Raw genomic sequence first — 25578 nt, 5'->3', positions numbered from 1 at the left:
TTTCTGTTTTGCCCTGTGTCCACTCCCTTTTAACTTTCACCAGCTCTCTTACCATTTAACCTCTCTTGAAAGTCAGAAATGTTTCCTTTTTGTTCTTCCCCATCCCTCTTCCTGTCTCTGTACTTGTTTAAAAGTTATTACATTTCTAACACTTTCCAGTTCAGATGAAAGATTATTGAAATGTTAATTATGTTCCTCTCCATGGATGCTTTACTTGGTGAATGTTTACAGCAGTTTATTCTTTCAGATTTTCAGCATCTGCAGTTAACTAGTTTTCCTTGATAGCTTTGTTCTGAGATGCAACAAGATGTTGAACAGCTCACTTGAACAAAATTTAGATCTCTAGCTTTCCTATAGTTTTAGTGCATGCATGGTGCATGTGACTTTGCTAATGTATTTCAACACTCTGGAGCCTTCATCTTTCTATACATGTCTATGTATGATTAACAGAATTTTTGGTAAGTTTTTCTTTATGGCAGTAAAGAGTCCTCAGTGCTGGTAGTTTTATTTTCTTTCCTTTCTCTAATCAACACATTTATGCTTAAATTAATATTTGAAAGGAAAAGCAGTCTTAATCTTGATCTTGCAAAGACAACCTAATTGTTAAACACATTGTTAGAGAGAAATAATGCAAAAAAAAACTGCGGTTAATTGGCCAGTTGGTGATTTGAAGTGTGAAATTCTGAAGATTTCAATTGAAAATTTAGAGGAATATCATTTTGTAAAGCCTTAAACTTTTTTTCTTTCTTTAGGTTTCTGGATGCAAAACATAAAAACCATTACAAAATATACAACCTGTAAGTATGTTTTTACAATATTTCTTGCTTGTTTCAGGTGTTAATTGTACAAGTCTAATTAAGAACAGTATTTCAAAACTGGTGTCTGTTTTGGAAAAATGTGATGTATTGCAAGAGTAGTTTTTATCTATGCACCTGTCGTTAAATTCTTCATTCACGAGATATGGGCATCACTATCAAGGCCATTTATTATCTGTCCTTGATTGCCTTCAAGACTGAGTATGACTCTCTGATTCTAAGATGGTGGTGAAATATTTTTTGAAGTGCTGTTGTTGATGTGATGGTAATCCCATAATGACGTAAGACACAATGTTCCAATATTTTGATGGTGTAAAAATGAAAGATTTTTTTTTGAAGTCATGATTTGCAGAGAACCTTTTATGGTAGTGTTCCCATGTGTCTGCTGATTGTCATAGGATCATAAAATTATACAGCACAGAAATGGGCTCTTGCAGCCCATCTCATATGTGCCAACTTTGATGCTTGCTTATGCTAATCCTGTTTGCCCATGTTAGTCCTGTATCCCTCTACTCTCTTACTATCCAAGTAACTGTCCAAATGCCTTTTAAATATTGTAATAGTATGTACCTCTACCACCACCTGGCAGCTCATTCTAAATATTCACTACCATCTGTGTGGAAAAATGTACTCCAAAGACCTCCTTTAAATTTCTCCCCTCACACCTTAAGTCTATGCCCTTTAGTTTTAGGTTCCCCTGGCTTGGGAAAAAGATTCAGTCTGGCTGTGTCCCTCATAATTGTGTAAGCATCTATAATGTCACCCCCAGCTTCCTATATTCCAATGAGAATAAACTCAGCCTATCCAATCTCTCCTTATAATATAACTACAGCCCTCCATTCCAGGCAACATCCTGGTGAATCTCTTCTGCACTCTCTATTGTGACCACTCCCTTCAGTTGTGTGAGAACAGAACTATGCACAATACTCTTTAGTGCAGTTCACCCGACATTCTGTACAAATGTAGCATGACGTCCCAAATCTTATACTCAGTACCTTGGCCTATGAAGGCAAGCATACGAAAATTCGTTTTTCGTTACCGTATCTACCTTTGTTGCCACTTTTAGGGAGCTATGGACTTGCACCCCAAGGAGTTTCTGTACAGCAGTGCTCTTAAAGTCTCTGCCATTCACTCTAATTCCTAACAGAATTTGAACTCTCAAAGTGCATTACCTCACACTTGTCTGGAATAAATTTCATCTGCTACCAGTCTGCCCAACTTTCCAGCTGATCTGTATCCCTCTGTATCTTTAAACAACCTCTTTTTTTTGTCATCTACAACTCCACCAATTGTTGTGCCATCTGCAAACTTGGTAATCATGCTCCCTACATTTTCATTCAGGTCACTTATATTTATTATAAGTGACAAAGAGTCCAGCACTGATCCCTGTGATACACCACTCATTAAAGATTTCCAGTCAGAAAAATACCTATCCACCACTCTCCTCTGCCTCCTTTGACCCAGCCAATTTTGCATCCAGTTCACTAACGTGCCTCAAATCCCTGTGCCTTAACCTGGGCCAACCTGCTATGCAGGACCTTGTCAAAAGCCTTACTAAAGTCCATATAGATAGAAATAGCAAGATCAGGAGGTGCTACTGAAGAAATATAGCAGTGGTCTTTTAGATAAATGCATTGCAACAATATTTAGTGTTGCACAAGACCTGGGTGTATAAGGTGATAAATGAGGTGCCATTGGTGAGCTATTTTCTATTGATTGGTATTGAGCTTGAATGCTATTGGAGCTGCACTCGCCCAGACAAGTGAAGAGTATTCTATCACACTCTTGGTGTGTACCTTGTAAATGGAGTCGCTAACTGCAGAATGCCCAGCCTCAGTTTTGCACATGTTACTTGCTGATCCAATTAAGCTCCTGGTCAAAGGTGATTTCCAGAATGTTCAATAAAAACACAAGATTGAAATATTTCACCTATAGATAGAGAAACAGTTAGTGTCTCAAGTATACAAGTCTTGATTAGAACAGCTGAAATGTTAATTTATTTCTGTACAAGTACTAACTGACTTGCTGACGTTTTCCAGTATTTTTGTTATTTCAAATTTTAAGCTTTGGTATTTGGATTGCTAAAAGTACAATGATTTTCTTCATTGTAAGTGAATTATTACAAATTGTGCTCAAAGTGCCCTGTAATGAGATGCTGTTTCTGATTGACAATAAAGTTCTCACTCTGACTGCATGATTCACGGTAGTTATGGGAATATTATCACACCCAGCAATTATCCAGAATTTTACGGTACATTTTAACAGTCTAGTTTTCCTAAGCATTTGAGTCATCAGTTGGGCAGCACACAAATCTGGTGAAACAATTAAAGGCCAGTATATAGGCATGTTCAAAGTTGTTTTTGAGGAGAAGGTAAGAAGACGAGGGAATCGAGGGAAAGCTGTAAAGTGACCTCTATGCTTTATTTTTATAAGGTATTCGTGATTGTTTTAATGGAAGTGCAAGTGATGTAATTCCAAGGGCAAAGAGGTCAAGTTTTATTTTGAACATAGTGATGTGAACAGATCTGATCACCTGAGGAAGGTGAACAATGTAAGCTAACATGAGGGTGAAGAAATTAAATTAGCTAGTCAGCTGCTCTTTGGAAGTAGTATCATGCATAAGAGGTGGTTCCTGGGAAAAGATAAACTAGAAAAGGGCATGAACGAAAATGACAAATTGAGATGGTTTCAAGTTTAGGGAAGGGATAGATCTGTGCAAGTTATTTTAGCAACCTGGAGGAAAGGAGGGAATTGGTAGAAATGACTGACTGTGAGCTAAGATTGAGACCAGTGATTGGAGGTGAGAATGGTGGATACAGAGAAGAGTGATTGAAGAACATGGTTTGACTGGAGAAGACAAGCCAAATTTAGGTTTGCATTCAAGGATGATCCTGGAATAGGGAGATGTTTTGTCAGAAAGGACCCAATGATGTTTAATCTGACCCAATGAAATGGCTAAACCAATTGTCTACATATCCATTCAAGTTTCTGTTATTTGGACTGAAAGATATGAGATCAAAGTTGAGTGAGAACTTTATCATTGCTAAAAGATAACATCTCTTGACAGAGCACTTTGAGTAGCATTGTTCACTTAAAGTTTCATATTCTCATTAGCAAATCATAGATTAATTGTCCAAGCAGCAGCAGAGATCTACTCCTGAAAGGGGTTGATGAAATGAATATTATGCATTTTTTCAGATTCTTTTTCAGTGGAGTAGATTAGTTCTTGGAAGATGAAGTAGTGTAATGTAGCCTTGTTTTTCAGCTATTAATAGCTTACTCTTAGAGCAGTCGTATTTGATTGTTGCTGATTGGAATGCCACAGTTTAATGGATGGCTCATAGAGCAGAGAAACAGGCCCTTCATCTACTGTGTCTATGCAGACCAAGTACCTGTATATACTTTTCCCATTTACCAGCACTTAATTCACAAAATATGCCTTGGTAATTTAAGTGTGCATCCAAGTGCTACTTAAATATTGTGAGAATACCTGCCTCCTCCATCCCCCATAAATAGTGTTCCAGATTTCAACCACCCTCTGGGTGAAAAAATTCTTAGGTACCCACTAAACCTTTTACTCGTTAAACCTAAAGACTCTGGTCTTAGACGCCTGCCCTCAGGAAAAGTTTCTTGTTTTCCACTGTATCTAGATTAACCCAACGTTTAGAAGGCTGTACCAAGGTTTGCTCTTATGCTCTGTGCCCTGGCTAATGGAAGCAAGTACACTGTGTGCCATTGTCACCTTGCCTAGCTGTGTTGCCACCTTTAACGATCTTTGGACTTGTACATCAAAATCCTTTTTTCCCCTAATATTCCCTAGGCACCTACTGTCCATTGTGTATGTCCTACCCTTGTTAGATCACTCAAAATGCATCACCTCTCACTTCACAGAATCAAGTTCCATCTGATAATACTCCGCCCAATTTAATGGTTTGTCAAAATCATTTTGTAGCTTAGGACTACCCATATCAATGTCAACAGCACCACCAATTTTTGAGTTATTTGCAAACTTATCAGTCTTTTGTCCTACATTTATATCTCTGTCACTAATGTACATAACAAACAGCAAAGGTGCCAGCACAGATTCCTGTGAAAAAGTACTGGTAACAGGCTTCCATTCAGAAAAGCATCTCTTCAGCTTTGCCCTCTGTCTGCTGTTGTCGAGCCAATTTTGGATTAAATTTGCTATGTTGCCTTGGATCATGAGGCTTTAACCTTTTAGACCAACCTTTCTTCCATGTGGTACCTTCCCAAAGGCCTTACTGACATCCATGTAAACCCCATTAGCTCCACTGCCCTCATCAATATATTTATTTCTTCAAAAACAAACTCAATTGAATTAGTTGGGCACAATTTCCCACAATCCCTGATCAACCCTGCATTTTCAAGTTTTGATTAATAACTGCCCCTGAGAATTTTCTCCAATAATTTCTCTTTTCTTTCTCTCCTCCTCTACTCCCCGCCCCCCCTCCCCCCCCCCAAACAAACTGAGGTTAGATTGACTGGCATGTAACTATTTGACTTGGTCCTATTCGTCTAACACCTGTGGCCAGCAAAGATTTGCATATTTCCATCAGGGCTGTGGCAGTCTCCTCCCTTGACTCCATAGCAGCTGGGGATGCATCTCATCAGGCTCTGATTTATCCATCTTTTATGCCTGTTGAGACATCTGATACCTCCTTTCTAATCTTAATGTGCTCTAGAATTTCGTCATCCCAACTGAAATCTCAACTATCATTTCTTTCTCATAGTGAATACAGATAAAAAGTATTCATTGAAGACTCAGCCATGTACACATATGGATTGCTTCTTTGGTTCCTACACTGGTTATCCTCTTGTTCTTAATATAGTTATAAATGCCTTTGGATATTCCTTAAGCTCATCTACCAATAAGATTTTAAGGCCCTTCTTTGCCCAAAACCTTCATTTTTAAACTGGACACCTGCACACAGATGGATGGATGGGTGAGCAGACATTCTCCGTACCTAACTTATGCTTTCTCTTTTTTTTAATTAAACCATCAATATCCCTTCATACCCACAGGCTTCCTGAGCTTGCTCTCTTTTACCCTTCACCCTTACAGGAACATGTTGGACCTGAACTCCACCCATTCCACTTTTAATAGACTCCCAACTCCCAAATGTAGACTTGCCTGTAAGTAGCTGCTCCCGTTCTACATATGCCAGGTCTTGTCTAATGCTATTTAAATCATTCCTTCCCCGAATTCAGACATTTAATTTCCAGACTATTCCTGTCCCTTTCCATAACTACTTTGAAACTTAGACATCACTATCCCCAAAGTGCTTGCCCATTGACACTTCATTGGCTTACCTGGCTTCATTCCCTAAGATTAGATCTAGAGTTGCCACATCTCTTAGGGTTATCTATGTACTGACACAAAAAGATCTCTTGGGTGCACTTTAAAATCTCACCCCATCTAATCCTTAACAGTAAAAACAACACTAATTAATACTTGAAATCACCTACAACTATACCATTATTAGTCTTATACCTATCAGTGATTTGCTTAGTTATCTGCTCTCCTGCTAATTCTTGTAAGGCCTGTACTATAATTGTAGCAAAGTGACCACTTTTTATTTGCAAGCTCTACCTGTATGGCTTTATTTGAAGAGCCTTTACTGCAGATGGCCCCTTTACTGTAGTGTTCTCCTTGATCAATAATGTAATGTCTCCTCCCATCATACCAGAAACTTCTATAACCTGGAATGTTGAGTTTCCAATCCTATCCTCTCAACTATATCCCAGTGATCATAACGATATTATATTACCATAAGCTGATCAATGCTCTGTTCATCTGTCTTACCATGTAGGCTTCTTGCATTAAAATAGATGTAATTTAGTCTTCCAATCTTCCCATGTGCTTTTTATGCCCATATCTGTACTACCTACTGGATGGACCTAATTTTTCTATATTTGATTGAACTTCTCTTCCCCGCCCCCCACCCATCTCTACATCTACTGTCACCCATCCCCCTTGCGAAATTAGTTTAAAGCCTACCCAGTAGCATGAGCAAGTCTCCCAGCAAGGATAATTGGACGTTTTGCTATTTAAATGCCACCCATGCTAATTGTACAGGTCCAACCTACCCCAGAAATGTTCCCTTTAGCTGCCTTGACTTTAAGCTTCAAAATTCCATCTCTAAATCTATTTCTCACTCTGCTACTTGAGCCCTTCTTCTAAGATGCATCTTAAGACTTATGATCAGAGACTTGGTCAGAGCCTCTGTCTTGTTGCTCAGTGTCAGTTTCTGTTTGATAATGTTCCTGTTAAATGTCTTTAGTCTTTTTTTAAGTTTTTAGTTTATAGATCTTGCCTTGGGAAATAGAAGCCTGCTTTAATGGAAATGTTGGATTAACGTGAATATACAGAAATGCAGTCGTCCTCATCCTATTACTGCAATTTTTGGGTTACCAATGATGGAATCTGGCCATTTATCTGCTTCTGCTTGTCGTATGATCACTTTTGTCACATTAATGGCCAAGTGATCCATTTTGCTCAAATGGCAGGATCCAATACCTCCTACCACTTTTCAGTGGTTCTCTCAAACTATAGCATGTTTAAACTTAGAAAAAATTAGGAGTGGTACTGTTGATCCTTCGCTTAAATTTGAGGAAGTTTGGAGTCCATTTATTCAATATTTCCATATGATATAAGCTGACCTTTTTCAGATCCCTTTCAATAACCCTTGAATACAGAGGAGCGGAGTTGACGACATAGTTTTGTTTTTAATTGAAGAAATATCAGTCCAGTTTTTTTTTTGAAGTTTCTGGTTTCTTTTGGTTTATTATTAATTTTTTTGATTTAGGGGTTCTTTTCTCATAATTAAATCTCTTTTCACTTTTCCTTTTGTATTATGTTCACTTAAGAGAGCAGGAGGTCTAGATTATTCTTTTTTTTACTCCTTGTGATTTTTTTTATATTTATATCTCTATATCTAAAAAAAATGGTTATCCTGATCTCTCTGCACCATATGTATAATTATTAATGTTGTATATTAATTTGTACTAATTTGAAAATTAATAAAAAGATTGAAAAAGAAAGAAATGCAGTTGTAATATAGCCACCAAGTTTAAGAAGAGTGAAAGTCAGGGGTAGCACTTGTTTTAAGACTGATTCAATTTGCAAAAGGAAATATTGTCTCAAGGGAAATTATTATTAATGTATCAATTTGCATACGAGTCTGGAGGCCCTCACTGTTGCAACATTTCCATGCTGCAGTAGGCACATCTCAGTGAAAGCAGATATCAGTGATAAGATTTATCACATCTTCTAGTGTACCACCACAATCTTTGGCTGTCTCGGGAAGCAGGTTTGAGGTTTTGATCATTTTTGATACAAAACCTCAAACCTGGCACAAAGCTCATGGTTTACCTGGTGGTAGAACTCCCTGCCCTTTGCCTATATAATACTATCTATAATGCTATCTTTTATAATACCAAAACAAGGTACTTAAGAGTATTGGAATTTGCCCAAACAGAATAGTAGGATAAGCATGCTAACGTCAGCATCCTCACCTTAGCAGTGAGGCTCCAATTACAATCTTATCTAATGGGTGGGCTATATTGTTTGCATACATGAAACCAGGCTCTCAAATTGGGTACTCCAAACTCCATCACAACAAGATTAAGGCTCCTATATTCTTATCAACTTTTTTCTCTTTAAAGATGGAATGATCTCTGCCTTGGCTACTCGGAAGCAAGGGATTTCAATAGAGGCAATAAAGTAGATGGGAACCCTCATATGAAGACTTGTGGGGAAAACTGATACAGTAGTTCAGAGCCAGAAGGGGAGAGAAAATCCTGTTTATAATGGGGAAGGACACCTGTTGCTCCCATGATCACTGGATGTTTGACCTGGGCCATTCTGTATCTTCCAGCATGATCCTTTGCTAGGAACCCATTTCCCAGTTCATAACTGTGGTATAATAAATGCCTTTTGAGATTTGCAAATATTCAAAACCACTTCGGACCTGTGGGGAAAAGAAATAAAGTGAAGAAATTAAATTTAGTAAATTGATTTTAAATAACAGCATTAAAACAAACACACAGAGATGGAAACAATTTAAAGTAGCGAAATTAACTCAGATAATTTTTTAAAAAGCCCCACTTAGGTTTCCCTCTGCAACCAATTTCTTCATTGATTTGAATAAGGCCACTGTAATTGCAAAAATTAAACCTAGCACATGCTGCACGAGCAGTTTTCCCAGTCTGAGAGTTGGGAAGCTTACGGATATTTGTGCTGCCCCATTGGACTATTAGTTAAGTCCATCAGTGTAGGGGAAGACAGCTATGCAATCAATCTGCAGGAAATGCTGCCATTGTCTTAGGCCCATATCAGAAGATCCATTCCTCGTGTCTTTTCGTATTTGTAGAACGCCCGAAGGATATCCAAAAATGTAATTGCTTTTAAAGTATAATTACTGTAGTTACGTAGGCAAAATACAGCAGTCAATGTCCATGCATGAAGGATCATAAACAATAGATGAAAGATTATTATTTTTTGGTTGTGATGGTTAATGGCAGGATGTTGCCCAGAATTTTAGGCATATTCACAGTGAATATGATACTTCAATCAAAAGTCAGAAATGGATTCTGAGAACAGTGAGTTTATTGTTAACAATGTTACTCCATTGTTTAAACAACAAATCATTTCCTACTTCAAGGCAAGTAGTAAAAAATATTTGCCTATGCACCTACCACACAATTTCTCCAATATTTTCTGTAAAATGCAGATAATTAGCCAGGTAGCTGGCCACCATGAAATAACGAACCTAATTAGACCAAAGAGAAGACACAAAATTGGCATCAAGAATAATAGAGTTAGTTTATAAATAGTAAGAAGATAACGAAGAAAAATGTTAGACCCATTAAAAGCTGAAAAGTTAAGCTGTAATTGAAGGCAGCAGGTGCGAGTATGGTTCTTAGAAATATTTTAAGCCTTTCATCAAATAAGATGAGAATGCTGTGGAGTTCCACTGAAAACGGAGCCGTGGAAATTTCTTTGACAGTAGATAATTGCCAGACCCAGATGAAATGTATCTAAGACTATTAAGACGAACATGGAGTAAAATAGCAGAGATCTAAAATTGGTTTCTAATAATCTCTGGCTGCAGGCATGTTATTGCAAGAATGGAAGATTGCCAACATAGTAGAGTTGGTTTAAAAAGGAGGAAGGGATGGGCAAAGTAATGAAAGACCAATCAGCCCAACACTGGGGGTAGACAAATTGCTGGAAACATTGAGCATCAGTCTTAGTAATCAGTTAGAAAGGTACAGATTAATCAAGGATTTTGAGCAAGTGTTTGTTCCAAGACAGTCATATTCAACTAGCTTGAATTTTTAGGAAGGTCGGTGAAGCTATTGTGTGGATTTTGCCAGGGATTATAATAAACTTGCATCTGGTAGTCTAGCCAGAAAACTTGGTCCTTGGGATCTAAAGAAAGCAAATTTAGCTCAGGAATATGTAACAAAAGGAATGGTTGATAAGTGTTTTAAAGACTGGAAGGCTCTTTTCAGTGGGGTTTTGCAAAGCTCAATTTTAGATTCTTAGCTTTTACACAATGTATATTGTGACTTGGACTGAAATGGAAGGCCCTTGATTAGATGTCGAGATGATACAAAATTAGTCGATAATATGAAAGAAAACTGTAGACACTGGGAAATTGTTGATGGGTAAAGTCAGGTGGTCAGAATGTTGGCAAATGCAATTCCATCCAAAGTGTGAGATGTTTTCCCTGCACAAATACAAGATAAGTGAATACACAAATGGTGTGTAGAGGTACAGAAGAATCCCTGAATGTAGCAGACCAAGAAAATAGTGATTAATAAGACAAATTAGCAAGTTTCTTTTATTGGCTGAGACTTGGGTCTAATCTGGCACAGTTGTTTGAGCAGATTCCCCACCCGAAGTGGTGGGTTAACAACCTACCTTTGCTCTTTCTTGTTGGACTTCATGAGGTTTCCAATGTATGAACGTGACTGAAATGCTGACGCACAGCTGTTAGAGTTTGGGACTTGAGGTTTGCACACGTGCATGCATGTCCTGAACTTGTTGGCACTTAAGTGGGGAAATGCCAGTGTTTCCTGTCAATGTCCGGCCATTCGTTTTGTTTCTCTCGAAGCCTCTTCTGCTGATACTTCCAGCATTTTTTACTTTAAATTCTCAGCATTCTCAAAATTTTATCTGTGTTACTTAAAATTTATTTTCTGTAGTAGAAGCCTGTATCCCCCTTGCATTGCTCCTGTGGTTTCTTTTTATTTAATATTGTGGATTAAACTTTACCACTATTTCTCGCAAATATTTCTCAACTGACTCCTTTCTACACAGCAAAGTACAAACCTCTGGTATTCTTTCATAATTCATGCTTTTTACCCAAGAGATTAATCTTGAGACTTCTCTGTTTTGAAAATCTCCATTGTTCTCTGAGAATAAGAGCAATGCAGATATTCAAGCTGCTACTCATCATCAAATTTGACCACAACATTAACTTGTATTCAGTTATTTTGGCCAGGTTAATGTTTAATTGGTCTTGTGAGCCAGCTGCGACTTCAGATGGAGGGTTTCTTGCTGTTGGGTCAGAAGGTTGCGAATTCAAGTCCCACTCTGTGGTGAAACAGAAATCTGTAGGCTGACACTCCAATGCAGTGCTGCTACAAAGTGGGTAATGCTGTTTGGATTAATCTTTAAACTAAGGAACTTTTTACTCATAAGTGAGTTTTTTTTAAAAAATCCTTTATTTATAAGCAGAACAGTGGAGTATTTCCTGGTACCCTAGCCATTATTTATACTTCAGTCAATGTCACTAATCTGGTCATTATCGCATTGTTTATGGGTGCATGCTATACACAAATTACTGGTCTTGTTTCTTATATTACCACAGTGATTTTTTTTTAAGTATTTCATTGAAGGCTAGGTTCTTTGGGATGTCTTGATTTTGTGAAAACACTAAGTAAAGCCAGAGCAACAAACAGCCCGCTGGAGCAACTCAGCGGGTTGAGCAGCATCGGCGTAGGGGGGAAGGGAAGGAGTTGATGTTTCAGGTTGAGGCCTGCATTAGGACTGAGTGGAGAGGGAAGATAACCAATATAAAGAGGAGAGGGGCAGTGTGAGATGGGCCAGTAGATGATTGATGGACTGAGGAGGGGTGAAGGATGACAGGCAGATGGAGCCAGGTATGGAATAGAGAAGGGTGGATGATGGGTGAAGGCAGCCAAAAAAAAAGTTGGAGACGGTGAGGAGGGTTATAAGTGGGATCACCGAGGCTACCAATGCTGGAATCTGATAAGGAAGGTAATAATGGGAACCATTAGGGGAGAGGTGAAGGGCAGATGAAAACAGATTGACAGGGGTGGGGAGGGAGGGGCCAGGAGTCCAGTGGGTGAAATGTGTGGGTAGTCGGTGGATGAAACCATGAAGGGGAGGGGATGGAAATGGGTGATGGGGGTGCTGGAGAGGGGATTTGGGAAGAGGAAGGTAAGATATCTTTATTAGTCACATGTACATCAAAACACACAGTGGAATGCATCTTTTGTGTCAAGTGTTCTGGGGGCAGCCCTCAAGTGTCGCCACACTTCATGCGCCAACATAGCATGCCCACAACGTCCTAACCCATATATCTTTGGAACATGGGAGGAAACCAGAGCACCCAGAGGAAACCCACACAGACATGGGGAGAACCTACAAACTCCTTACAGACAATGGCCAGAATTGAACCCGGGTCACTGGCGCTGTAATAGCATTACGTTAACCACTACACTGTCGTGCCAAGGACAAAACTGGTGACACTGGAGGTCATTCAGAAATGTTGGGGGGAGGGGAGGAAGAGTGGGCTGCAGGCAGAACACAGGACGGGAGGTAAGTGTTACCTGGAATTGAGCTGTAGACTACCTGAGTGGAATATGAGGTGTTGTTGCTCTAGTTTGTATTGGGCCTCATCCTGCAGTTGAGAAAACAGATGGACAGGTCAGTGAGAGAATGGGAAGGGGAGTCAAAATGGTATGCAACCAAAAGCTTCAGATGGCCATTGCAGACAGAGCGGCTGCTCTGCAAACTGGTTGTCTGGTCTGTGCGTGGCCTTACTGATGTAGAGGAGACCACACTGGGACCACTGAATGCAGTAGATGAGATTGGAGGAGGTGCATGTAAATCTTTGCCTCCCCTCGATGGTAGTGAGGGAGGAGGTGTAAAAACAAGTGTTGCACCTCCTGCAGTTGCAGGGGAAAGTGCCAGGGGTCAGGGAGGGGTGGGTGGGATGAGCAGACCATGGAGTCACAGAGGGAGTGGTACCTGAGGAAAGTGAAAAGGGTTGGGGAGGAGAAAACGTGGTTAGTAGTAGGATCTCTGCAATTGGGAGAAATGGTAAAGGATGATGCACTGGATGTGGAGGCTAGTAGAGTGAAAAATGAGAACTGGAGGAACTCTATCTTTGTTCTGATTGGAGGAAGGTACGGTGAGAGCAGAAGTCTGAGAAACGGAATGCAAAAGAGTGCTCCATCAATCACTGCAGAAGGGAAGTCACATTTCCTGAAAAAGGAGGACACTTCAAATGTCCTGGTATGGAAGGCCTCATCTTGAAAATAGATGCAGCAGAGATGGAGAAAATGGGAGAAAGGAACGTCATCCTAACGAGAGAATGGGAAGAGGTGTAATCTATGGGAGTCACTGGGTTTATAGTAAATGTCACTTGATAGTTTGTCTCCAAAGTTGGAGACAGATTGAGATAAGGGAGAGAAGTGTCAGAAATGGTCCAAGTGAATTTGAGAGTGGGGTGGAAATTAGTAGCGAAGGTGATAAAATTGATGAGTTCCATGTGGGTACAAGAAACAGCACCAATACAGTTGTTGATGTAACAGTAAAAGAGTTGGAATGGTACCGTAGAAAGTTTGGAATGAGGATTACTCCACATAGCCAATGAAAAGACAGCTGTAGCTGGGGCCCGCGCAAGTGCTCATGGCTACACCTTTGATTTGCAGGAAGTTAGTGGAGTCTCACTAGGTTTTACCTGGCAGACCCATGTATTTTTCTCTTGTGTAGATGGGGAACAATCTAAATTGTGGTTTGTTCAATGACATGACTGTCATTCAGCCTACACATTTATTGTACAGTTATATACTGAGTGTCCATAGGCAACCATTATGGATAGTATTTGTCATGTAGAAACCTGATGCAACTTGTGTACCTTTACTAATTTTTAATTTAGATAATTTGGACATTCAAACAGTCTTGCATAAAATGTAAGCATCTCTCTTCAGCTTTTGCTTACTTGGTCTATCTATAGCAGTGTCGGAGGATGTGTGCCAAAGAAGCAGCTAAAGTGTGCCTAGTGAAGTCTCTACTTTCAGTCCTGCATTGTATCAGCCCAGCTTAAAGTGAGCAGAGGCTAAGTGGATGGAGTCCAAGCAGAGTCATTTGGTGCGATTTTAAGGAATTAAATTAGGCTACCTCTTGTGTAATGCAGTCATAAAGTGTCAGTTATATTTTTCCCAGCAGGCTGTCCCACTAATATGTCGTTGGGGAAAGAATGTTTGCCTGAAAATCTAGCCCCAGTCATTAGTGCTATTGGAACTGAATTTTGAAGGCAGAGTAGATCATGCTGCTGTTCCTGTATCGTGCCTATATTGCTACTCAAAATTTCTTAATAGAAAATTGATTTTACAAACAAGTCATCTGACTTTTTCAAGACATAAGCATTGGCAGGATTCAGCTCAGTGGACTCATTTTATTCGTGGTATGCAATCACAATTATTTCTGAAGCCGACTTGCACTGTGCAGAAATCTTGAACTTCCATTGTCATCCTTGCAGTGGTCAAATGTTGAACTTGGTGTCCAGTGCTGGAGCGCAAACCTGAAATTTTCTATTACGCTAGAAAATTTGGTCTTTAAACATATCAGGTTTGATGTGATACAAGTTCAGGAATTCATTTCAGTTGAGAAGACTGGCTCTGAGCAAGACTGAGTAATTTAAATGCATTTAATTGTTAGATGCATTTAAATGCATTCATTATTTTCTGCTTCAATTATTTTTAAATATTTTAAATTTTTCACATTTTAATTTACTTTTTTAATCATGATTAATTTTGGATAGATTTTGAATATTTTTCAGTGCTTCAGTATCAAAAGTATTCACAAATACTTACATCTTTGAGTTTTGACAATTGAGCTAAGGTACATGCTCAACCAGCTGTCAAAGCATTACATGGAGTGGAGCTTTGCACTGCAGGTAAATCTATGTAGGAGGGCATCAAGTGTGGGCAGCTCAGTCAATCAATCAGGTGGGCTGAACTAAACCGTCTCATGGGCTGGGTATGGTTTGCAAGCCATTTGTTGTGCCCTGCTCTTTTATCATGAGTGATGTTAATACATTTACCAAAGCAAGACTGCAAAAGTGTACATAATTCAAATGACAGTTTGTCATATCAAATTTCCAGAGATCGGTTATTTACAGTGGTTATTGCCAAAGTGCTTTTGCTCCATTCAGTGCAATTCGCCATTCTGCCCTTAAAAATGTAGAGCATTTTGTTTTATTTTTAAGATGTGAACAGTTGGAAAGGCCAGTATTCATTGTCCATTCTTAAGTACACTGGAGACAATAGTGAAGGTGAGACCCTTTCTCAAACCATTGCAGTCTTTATGGTGAAGGTACTCCCATGATCTTGTTGTGCTGTTCTTGGAGTGGCCTTCTCCCATTAGCTGTTTAATTGTCTGCCGCCATTCACAACTTGATGTGGTAGGAAAATCGATTGGGTGGGGGATTGCATCTGATGTATGCTGTATTTGCTACTTAGCTTGTGTTGCAGCTTTGCTTCATTGATACCTCATTTTTACGTACACCATGTGTGACCTGTGGCAGGTTTTTCTGCACTTCTCAGTGAACCAGGGTTGATCCCTGGCTTCGTAATAGTAGGGTTGAGGCATCTGAGATTAGTTTGACTGTACATTTTTGGTACTGCAGAGGTTCATAGCACCTCATGAATGTCCGGTTTTGAGATACCAGAATTGTTGTGAGTTCACGCCATTTAGTATGATGGTAGTGCCACGCAGTACGATGGAGCGTTTCCTAGGTTTAAAGGAGGGACTTTGTTTCCTCAAATCTCTGTGATGGTCTATTCCACCAATGCTGTAATGTCCTTCAGGCCTCAGTCAGCTCATTCAATTCCTGCTAAGTCACTTTAGTGATGGACATTGAAAGCACCATTTAGAGTATATGCAGTACTTCCCCCATGTACATTCAACATGGAGGAGTGCATATTCATCAGCTATGGGAGAATTGTAGGTGGTAATCAGCAGGAGGTTCCCTTGCCCATACATGACACAATGCCATGAGAGTTCATGCATTTGAGGTTGAAATGGAAGACTATTTCTTCGTCTGGAAAGTATTATACCACCACCTGGACGTGGTATATGCAGGGATTGAAAAAGAGGAATCCAACACGTGTTCTGCAAGGTTATTTGAGCAGCTAGGATATCTAGCTTTACTTACTGATCCATAAGAATGAGAACATATTCATTAAAAATAGTTTAATTGGCAAAATGATGCATCTTCAAATGCATTCACAATATCAAGTGATTATACAAAGAGCAAAGTTGGTCAATCTAACAAAATAACACATGTTGGTGATTTCTTCTGAGTACTGAGCAGATGAAAGTTGTAGTCTTTAGTGCCTACTACAAACCCTTCAGCTGCTGACTATACTCTCTGGTTAGTATGTTGTTGAATTAGATCCTTTGAAACTTCAGCATCTTATTTAACACTGATATGGCCTTATCATACATGCAAATAACATGGTAATTATCACTAGGGCCTTGACCAGTATTTATCCTGAGCCAGTGTCGCAAACTGATTGTCTTGTTACTGTTATAATGTTGTTTGTGAGATTGTGATGTGCGTATTGGCTGATAGGGTGAGCATACTTTAACTATAGTGCTTTTGGTTGTCCTGATTTTGTGTAAGATGGTATATAAAAGTCTTTTTGGAATGAATTTAATATGACTTAGTATTTTGTATATAAATCCAAAACTTGTTAAAAGTGGTGTGTTTGTAGGCAATGCACAACAATATATTCTGTATTTTCCTACAAGAGAAGTTGAATCCATTTCTAAATAATACCATCCCAGCACAGGCAATTCTCCTTGGAAGAGGAGAACCTATTGAAGCATGTGTATGGTGCATCCAAAATTACAATTTACTCTTGGATAGCTTTTGATAGGTACTCCCCCAGACTATTAATTGCCCTCCCATTTATTGTTAAGTTTTATCTAGGAAATGAGATTTAACTTTAGGTCAAGAAATAAATCAAGTGTAAAGCTGGAAGACTGAAAAATCACAATTGGAACCTGAACATCATCCAACTAGGGAAGAAAAATGTGCGGGTTTGTTGGTCCCACTATTATTTCTTCACCACATCCAATTTTGGTAACATCAAATTTCATTACTAACTTGCATCTTCTGAATAAGTAAGTATGCATCAAGGGGCAAGAAAACTAATGTATGTAAAACGCTTGTGAGCCAAAATCATTGGCTTGAGACTTTGGTCATAGCCTCGTCATCAGATGGGCATATTACAGTGGCATGCAAAAGTTTGGGCACCCCTGGTCAAAATTTCTGTTACTGTGAATAGTTAAGTGAGTAGAAAATGAACTGATCTCCAAAAGTCATAAAGTTAAAGATGAAACATTCTTTTCAACATTTTAAGCAAGATTAGTGTATTATTTTCGTTTTGTACAATTTTAGAGTGAACAAAGGAAAGGAGCACCATGCAAAAGTTTGGGCACCCCAAGAGATTTGAGCTCTCAGATAACTTTTACCAAGGTCTCAGACCTTCATTAGCTTGTTAGGGCTATGGCTTGTTCACAGTCATCGTTAGGAAAGGCCAGGTGATGCAAATTTCAAAGCTTTATAAATACCCTGACTCCTCGAATCTTGTCCCAACAATCAGCTGCCATGGGCTCCTCTAAGCAGCTGCCTAGCGCTCTGAAAATTGAAATAAATGATGCTCACAAAGCAGGAGAAGGCTATAAGATGATAGCAAAGTGTTTTCACGTAGCCGTTTCCTCAGTTCGTAATATAATTAAGAAATGGCAGTTAACAGGAATGGTGGAGGTCAAGTTGAGGTCTGGAAGACCAAGAAAACTTTCTGAAAGAACTGCTCGTAGGATTGCTAGAAAGGCAAATCAAAACCCCCATTTGACTGCAAAAGACCTTCAGGAAGATTTAGCAGACTCTGGAGTGGTGGTGCACTGTTTTACTGTGCAGCGACACCTGCACAAATATGACCTTCGTGGAAGAGTCATCAGAAGAAGACCTGTCCTGCGTCCTTGCCACAAAATTCAGTGTCAGAAGTTTGAAAAGGAACATCTAAACAAGCCTGATGCATTTTGGAAACAAGTCCTGTGGACTGATGATAAAATAGAACTTTTTGGCTGCAATGAACAAAAGTATGTTTGGAGAAAGGGTGTAGAATTTCATGAAAAGAACACCTCTCCAACTGTTAAGCACGGGGGTGAATTGATCATGCTTTGGGCTTGTGTTGCAGCCAGTGGCATGGGGAACATTTCGCTGGTAGAAGGAAGAATGAATTCAATGAAATACCAGCAAATTCTGGAAGCAAATATCACACCGTCTGTAACAAAAAAACTGAAGATGAAAAGAGGATGACTTCTACAACAGGATAATGATCCTAAACACACCTCAAAATCTACAATGGACTACCTCAAGAGGCACAAGCTGAAGGTTTTGCCATGGCCCTCACAGTCCCACAACCTAAAAATCATTGAAAATCTGTGGATAGGCCTCAAAAGAGCAGTGCATGCAAGATGGCCCAAGAATCTCTGAACTAGAAGCCTTTTGCAAGGAAGAATGGGTGAAAATCCCCCAACAAGAATTGAAAGACTCTTAGCTGGCTACAGAAAGTGTTTACAAGCTGTGATACTTGCCAAAGGGGGTGTTACTAAGTACTGACCACGCAGGGTGCCCAAACTTTTGCTTTGGGCCCTTTTCTGTTTTTGTCATTTTGAAACTGTAAAAGATGGAAATAAAGTAATCTTGCTTAAAATATTAAAGAAATATGTCATCTTTAACTTTATGCCTTATGGAAATCAGGTCATCTTTTACTCGCTTAGCTATTCACAGTAACAGAAATTTTAACCAGGGGTGCCCAAACTTTTGCATGCCACTGTAGGTATGGCTATGCATACCTGAGCACTAAAGTTAAAGGCCATCCATTGGCCACTGATAAAGTGAAGACCTTTTCCCCCAGGCATTGGAGGAGAAGCCTCCATTGCCTACTTCACCATTTGTATCTTTGAAAATCCATTGCACCAAATTCACAACAGAATGAGAGGTGTGTCAGGATTGCAGTCTCAAAACAAGGAAACCATGTGAGAGGCTTTAATTTAGCATCTTATTTAATGGTTAATGACAGGTGTCAATAGAACAACAGCATTGTCCTGAACAAAGACCTCATTACTCAGTGAAACCAGTACTTGGAACCGACGTTTCACTCAAACTACTACGAGCCCTAAACTGGATTATAACCAGACAAGGAAGATGCAGCTATCTTTTCCCACCAATGTAAAACTCTTATCAAGTCGTTCCGATTGGCGCACTGAAAATCTAAAGCAATGGTATGTGTAGTCAAAGACTGCTCCCTTCAATCTTCTTCGGAGCACATTGCTAACTTGCATACGAGCACACCATATGTGTTAATGATGAGAATAAAAGTGGTTTGAGCATGAACTGCAATTGAGTTTGAGACACAGGAAAGCAATAAAGGGTTTTATATGTTGAGACAGCAAGCCAACTGAAGTAAAAATATAGAAGCAAAGGGGAAACATAACATCCTGCTATTGATACTGCTAATGCAGTATTATGCCAGTTGATATATTTGCAGCAATGTATGTTGGTGTTAGTCAATGCCATCACCTAGATCTTCAGAAGCGCAAATATTAGAGAGGAAAGGTGAATAGCTTGATGGAGTGTTTGGAACTGAGAAATGTGCCAGAAAATTAGTTTTGCTTATGGTCATGGTCATTGGGGCTGTCATCAATTAAAGCTTTCTCCACCAAAATGCTGCATCCTGATGATAACTACCAACATGAATTTCAACTTTTAGGTTCTATTTGTAATTGCAACTAGTGGAGAAAGAGCTTGTATTTTGCAAACAGCAGATGTATTTTTCAAAGTGTGAAATTCCCCAATATGACTATTGGATACAGTTGTTCATGTGTAATCTGCCTTTATCAGCCTAACTTAAAACAGTATTTTTTGCATTTTATACCTTGTTCTTCCCCTCCATTGATGTACTAGCTCATGGCAAATTGGAGAATTAGATGAAGAATGTTTATTATTTGTGAGCATATTACTTTAGTATACTTAATTTAAAAATTACCGCATCCTTTTTGATTCTTCACTTGAATTCCAATGCCAATAGTTGCCATGCCATGGATGGGTTGATTTATTATGGAAAAGAAGTGAAATGTCTTGTGTGACATTGAAGCATTCTTGCTTATTATCTGCATGCTGGTTATTTTGGCACAAGTCTTGTAATTGTGTGATGCCAAACCAATCAGCAGATGCCATGGTTGGACATGCTTAGCTGAACTTTGAAAGTTAGTCAGTTATTTGATGCTCCTTAATAGCTTGCATTGTTTTGTTGCTTTTCCCATCAAGATCAGTGAGCCAGCAAAAAATATCATTTATAAACTATTCTGGCTGTAAAATGCTTTCAAGGAGTAAACCTTCGTTGAATGAGGGCCACGTGAGTGATTTTATGGTGACCTAAGCAATGATCACTACCTCCTTCACACTTTTCTTTTGAACTGCATATGTAAAGCTTTTAAGACTTGGTAGGTTATCTGTAGTCTTCTCAATTCTAAAGAAAATAACCCCACCGTAGACCGTTTCTGGTTATAATGGGATATGGTTTGTTGTGGCTCGCATCAAGAATCTTTTTTAACTTCCTATGATAATTAAAATCTGAAGGCACGAGAATCCACATTTATCAGAGTTAATTTTGTTTGCCGTTAATAAAATGTTCACCATACCATTAAAAATTCATTGAGGTTGGAATGCACAACCCCTAAGCAACTTTGACATGTTTAGTAGGTATCTTTTATATAACCAACTTCAGGCCATACCAAGCATTTCGATGCTAAGGTCCTCGAAGAACTTGGGTATCATGGTTTCTTAGGGAGCAGGGCAACTTAGACAGCAACAGTGTGATTTCCATGTTAAACTTTCTAAGTGCTTTGACCAGAAAAGTTGCTGAGCTGTGCACTGTTACTTCTACTGTAAATGTATTCCAAAAGTGAGAAGAAATATAGTTCACAAAAAAAACACTTTTAATTACATATGTGCTTAATACGTTTACCTGATTTTTAATGCTGGGGCAGAGAAGCTAATATCTATCATGTTATTTAAAGTCTTCTTAGACTTGAAATTGTGCTTTGTGATAAGTTTACTCCTACAGTGCAAGTGCAGGAATTAGATATCATTTAATGGATTTGAATGACAAGCTTACAGGAAGATGCTGTTTTCCCCAAAGCTAATAAGTGGTGCATTTCAAACAATGACTTTTGATTTCCATGTTTAATCATACATCTGCCCTTGCCTTAGGTTGCTGTGATATTTGTGTATAATTTTGAGCATTATTGGTTATGCTGTTATCAGCAAATATTGAGTAATATGTTCAAAAATATCTTTGGTATGGAACACTATTACTAAAGTACAGAAAAGCATGTTTAATAGCATAAAAGCATGGTTAGCACAATTTTTCAATCTCCTATTTGAGACATAATGACTAACACTTTTTAAAAACTTTCCCTTGCAGATGTGCAGAAAGACATTATGATGCTACTAAATTTAATTGCAGAGGTGGGTTAACTTTTATAGAATTCCATTATGAGATGACCCTAATGGGTAAAACCTACCTTAATATGTATGTTCTTCTGCAAGAGTAAAAGCATGCATAAAGCAAAGTATGCCAAATTGTTGGCATTTGGTATAAGTAGCTGATGATAGAATTAATCTGTACAGGACATTGTGATTTCTGTTATAACAAACAGTGTTGCAATAATTATAATCTGCCTACATTATAATGCAATACCACGATGCAAAATGTTGGTGATAGTAGAGGGCTGAGTTCAAAATTTCCAATGAGTGCGTTGCAAGATTGTCTATTTTGTCAAATATATGCATTGGTTTCATGTTTCCATGCTGAAGACCTGTAGTATTATTTTTATTAAAGCAGTTAAATTGTTTTGGTACAGTATAAAAATAATACATCTGGCATAATATTTTTGTGCAGTATTTTGGTATATTTGTGAGCATGGTCATTTATATTTTGGAAATTTTTAAAAAGACTCAGACTAAATTGATTATATCATAATCAAGATTTTATCAGCATTTCAGTTTGTTTGCTGTGGCCACTGTACATGATATTTGCATAAACTCATTGTTCAAGTGTTAATAAAATGACAGCTTGCTTATTCTTATGAATGATTTGTAATCTTCTCTTTTAGTCGCACAATATCCTTTTGAAGACCACAATCCACCACAGCTAGAACTCATAAAGCCATTTTGTGAAGACCTTGATCACTGGCTGAGTGAAGATGATAACAATGTTGCAGCAATCCATTGCAAAGCTGGAAAAGGACGGACAGGAGTAATGATCTGTGCTTATTTGCTTCATCGTGGCAAATTTTTAAAAGCACAAGAAGCCCTAGAATTCTATGGCCAAGCAAGGACTATAGATAAGAAGGTCAGTGGAAGTAGGTTTTATTGAAGAGTAAATCTTACAAATATGCAAATATAGTACTAGTTTGAATAGCCATGAAATAGTATAATGCATTATTTGTTTGAATATAATACTGATTTTCAGAATTGGAACTTTGGAAAGGAGTATGAAAATACCTATTTAACTGAGTTAGTGTGAAATTTCTTTAGTTGAATGGAAATGTACAAGTAATACTTTGTCTTTTGCATAGTGCATGATAATTCCTTGTATTCTATGAGCATTTGGCCGCATTCTGATACTTGCTACAAGAATTGGGAATGTGGTTGTTGTCACAGAAAGCTGGCACGTTCTGTTCAGTAACAAAACATGGAAGTGAACAGTAATAGTTATATAATTTAGGTTTCCTATCACTGAGGAATAGTGGTCTGAGGAATAGTGGTCTTAAGCAGTTTTCTGGTCCTAAAATGGATTGTTTCACACAGTTATAAACAAGTGATCGGCAATTCTCTTTGTACCAACAATTTACACGCAATATTTTGTCAAGTTAAGGAGCTAACTATTTTCTCAATATTTTTAATACTATTTAAATTAATGTTCCAGCTGGATGTTTTGTAAAGCTTTACAGCAATATTTTATTTATGAAGCTAAGCAATGGTTTTAAATAGCAGCCTCAGCTTATCCAGCCACCTTCTAAGACTTGCATAAATAGACTTCTAGGTTATGGCACTCAGCTGAGTTTCATTTAGTTCAACTCCCATCATTTTTCCAACAAATGCATCTCTCATCCATCTATACACTTAAATTTTATCTGCCATCTGTCTGCTAATTTTGCCAGTGATTGTCCTCAAAGTCTTCTCTCTTTGTTTACCAAGTTTTGGAGTTTAGTTTCTTTTGCACTATGGTTTCTATCCCTTAACCAATTTCTTGTCCATTTAATTTCTGTATTTTAATCTCATGGATTTAGTGCATTTTTGCAGAATTTGATAGACTTTATCAAATGCTTTTATTTTGCAAGGCCATAAACACCACATTAAACTTCCCATCTTCAACCTTCTTTATTTTGTCAAGGAACACAAATTAGTTAAAAGTAATTTGCTTTTAGCTGGCTCAAACTAGATATTAGTTAATACTTTTAAAATGGAATTACTTTTTCGCCACACCAAATCCTCCCCACTGCTGTTTTCAGGCTGACTAGCATGTGGTAGTTAAAGTTAGCCCTCTTCCCTTTTTTGATAAAGAATTATTATTAGCTCTCCTTTGGTCTCCTGCAGTCATTTTCACATCAAGAATGTCTTAGATTGCGGTCAGAGAATCTGCAGTTCCTACTCCTGCTTTCCTCATGAATCAAGGATGTATCCTATTCATCCCTGATGACTTTGCAACTTTATATGCTGCCAGCCTTTGTTCTTGATCTACTTTCATACTGCTGATTACCACCTTCTTGGTAGTAATATTGGCAGAGTCCTCTTTACTGAGGCCAATACAACTATGTCTTCTACCATAAGATGAATTATTTGATGACCAGTCGATCTACTCTTTCAGTTTATTGCCTTTTTAAATGTTATTATATATGCAGTTATCTATGATTTTAATGTTCTCTTTTATGTTACCAATTCTTATTTGCCCTTTATTTCCCTTCATAATTCTCTATTTCCTGTACTAAATTTCTCCATTTTGAGTGAACAATAATCAAAATATCTCTAATCATCCAGGAAGCTGTAGCTTCAGAAACTTCCTTTCCTCTTCATTTTACTCAAACATTCTCCATATTGCTCATTTATATTTGCTAAGCTTAGTTTCCAATCCACCTGGACCAGAGCCCTTACCAATCCACTGAAGTTGTTATTGGTTTATTATTGTCACTTGTGCCGAGGTACAGTGAAAATCTTGTCTTGCATACAGTTCATACAGATCAATTTATTACACAGGTAGTACAGGGTAAAAACAATACTAGAATACAGAATAAAGTGTCACAGCTACAGGGAAGTGCATTGCAGGTGGACAATACGGTGCACGGTCATAACAAGGTTAAACTGTGAGGTCAAGAGTCCATCTCATCATATAAGGGAATCATTCAATAGTCTTGTAACAGTGGGATAGAAGCTGTCCTTGAGTCAGGTGGTATGTGCCCTCAGGCTTCTGTATCTTCTGTCTGATGGGAGAGGGGAGAAGAAAGAATGACCTGGGTGGGTCATTGAAGTTTACCTGTCCTTCAGTTGAGTATTTTCACATTTGAATGTTCCTTGACCTTTTACACAACTAATGATGTTACGATCACTTGCCCAGCTCTGCTCCCTGCAAGCAGGTCAAGCAGTGTTGCTTTACTTGTTGGAATGGAATGGAAACTTGCTGATCGGGGAAGTTCTCTTATCCATATTTCAGAAATTTCTCATTCTTTTACCCTTCACTTTTATTCTTCTAATTTGTTTGAAATATTTGAAATTACTGACTATCTTTAAGGGTAGGTCAGAATCTGTTCCAGCGGTGACACTTGTTTGAAAAGCACATTAACATATTAATAAATCTGACACAAAGTTCAGCATTTTGGTCAAGACAATGGAGGGCATTTACTACATGCTCAGTCTTGCCTCAGTAAGAATGTACACCACTAATAGAAGTAAGTGACAATGACTTGAAGAAAATTACAGTTAAAAGAGGATTGTTAGTTGCCTCTCTGTTCACTGTATCGCAACTCTTTCAATGATTAATTTCTGAATCCTTACATACATACACACACATACATACATACACACACATACATACATACACACACATACATACATACACACACATACATACATACACACACATACATACATACACACACATACATACATACACACACATACATACATACACACACACATACACACACACACATACACACACACACATACACACACACACACACACATACACACACACACACACATACACACACATACACACACACACACACACACACACATACATACATACATACATACATACATACATACATACATACATA

General features: G+C 38.3%; 1 protein-coding gene across 1 annotated transcript in view; it reads left to right on the top strand.

Moving 5' to 3' along the window:
- Positions 1-25578, top strand: part of ptenb (phosphatase and tensin homolog B) — a 112502-nt gene that overhangs the window by 57763 nt on the left and 29161 nt on the right. The window contains exons 3-5 of the mRNA XM_052027209.1: positions 753-797; positions 21663-21706; positions 22354-22592. Of these exons, the coding sequence (XP_051883169.1) occupies positions 753-797; positions 21663-21706; positions 22354-22592 (328 nt within the window). The remainder of the gene's footprint in view (positions 1-752; positions 798-21662; positions 21707-22353; positions 22593-25578) is intronic.

The sequence above is a fragment of the Pristis pectinata genome, chromosome 12 (assembly GCF_009764475.1).
Source record: "Pristis pectinata isolate sPriPec2 chromosome 12, sPriPec2.1.pri, whole genome shotgun sequence".
NCBI lineage: Eukaryota > Metazoa > Chordata > Chondrichthyes > Rhinopristiformes > Pristidae > Pristis > Pristis pectinata.
This window is presented reverse-complemented; position numbering and strand designations above follow the sequence as displayed.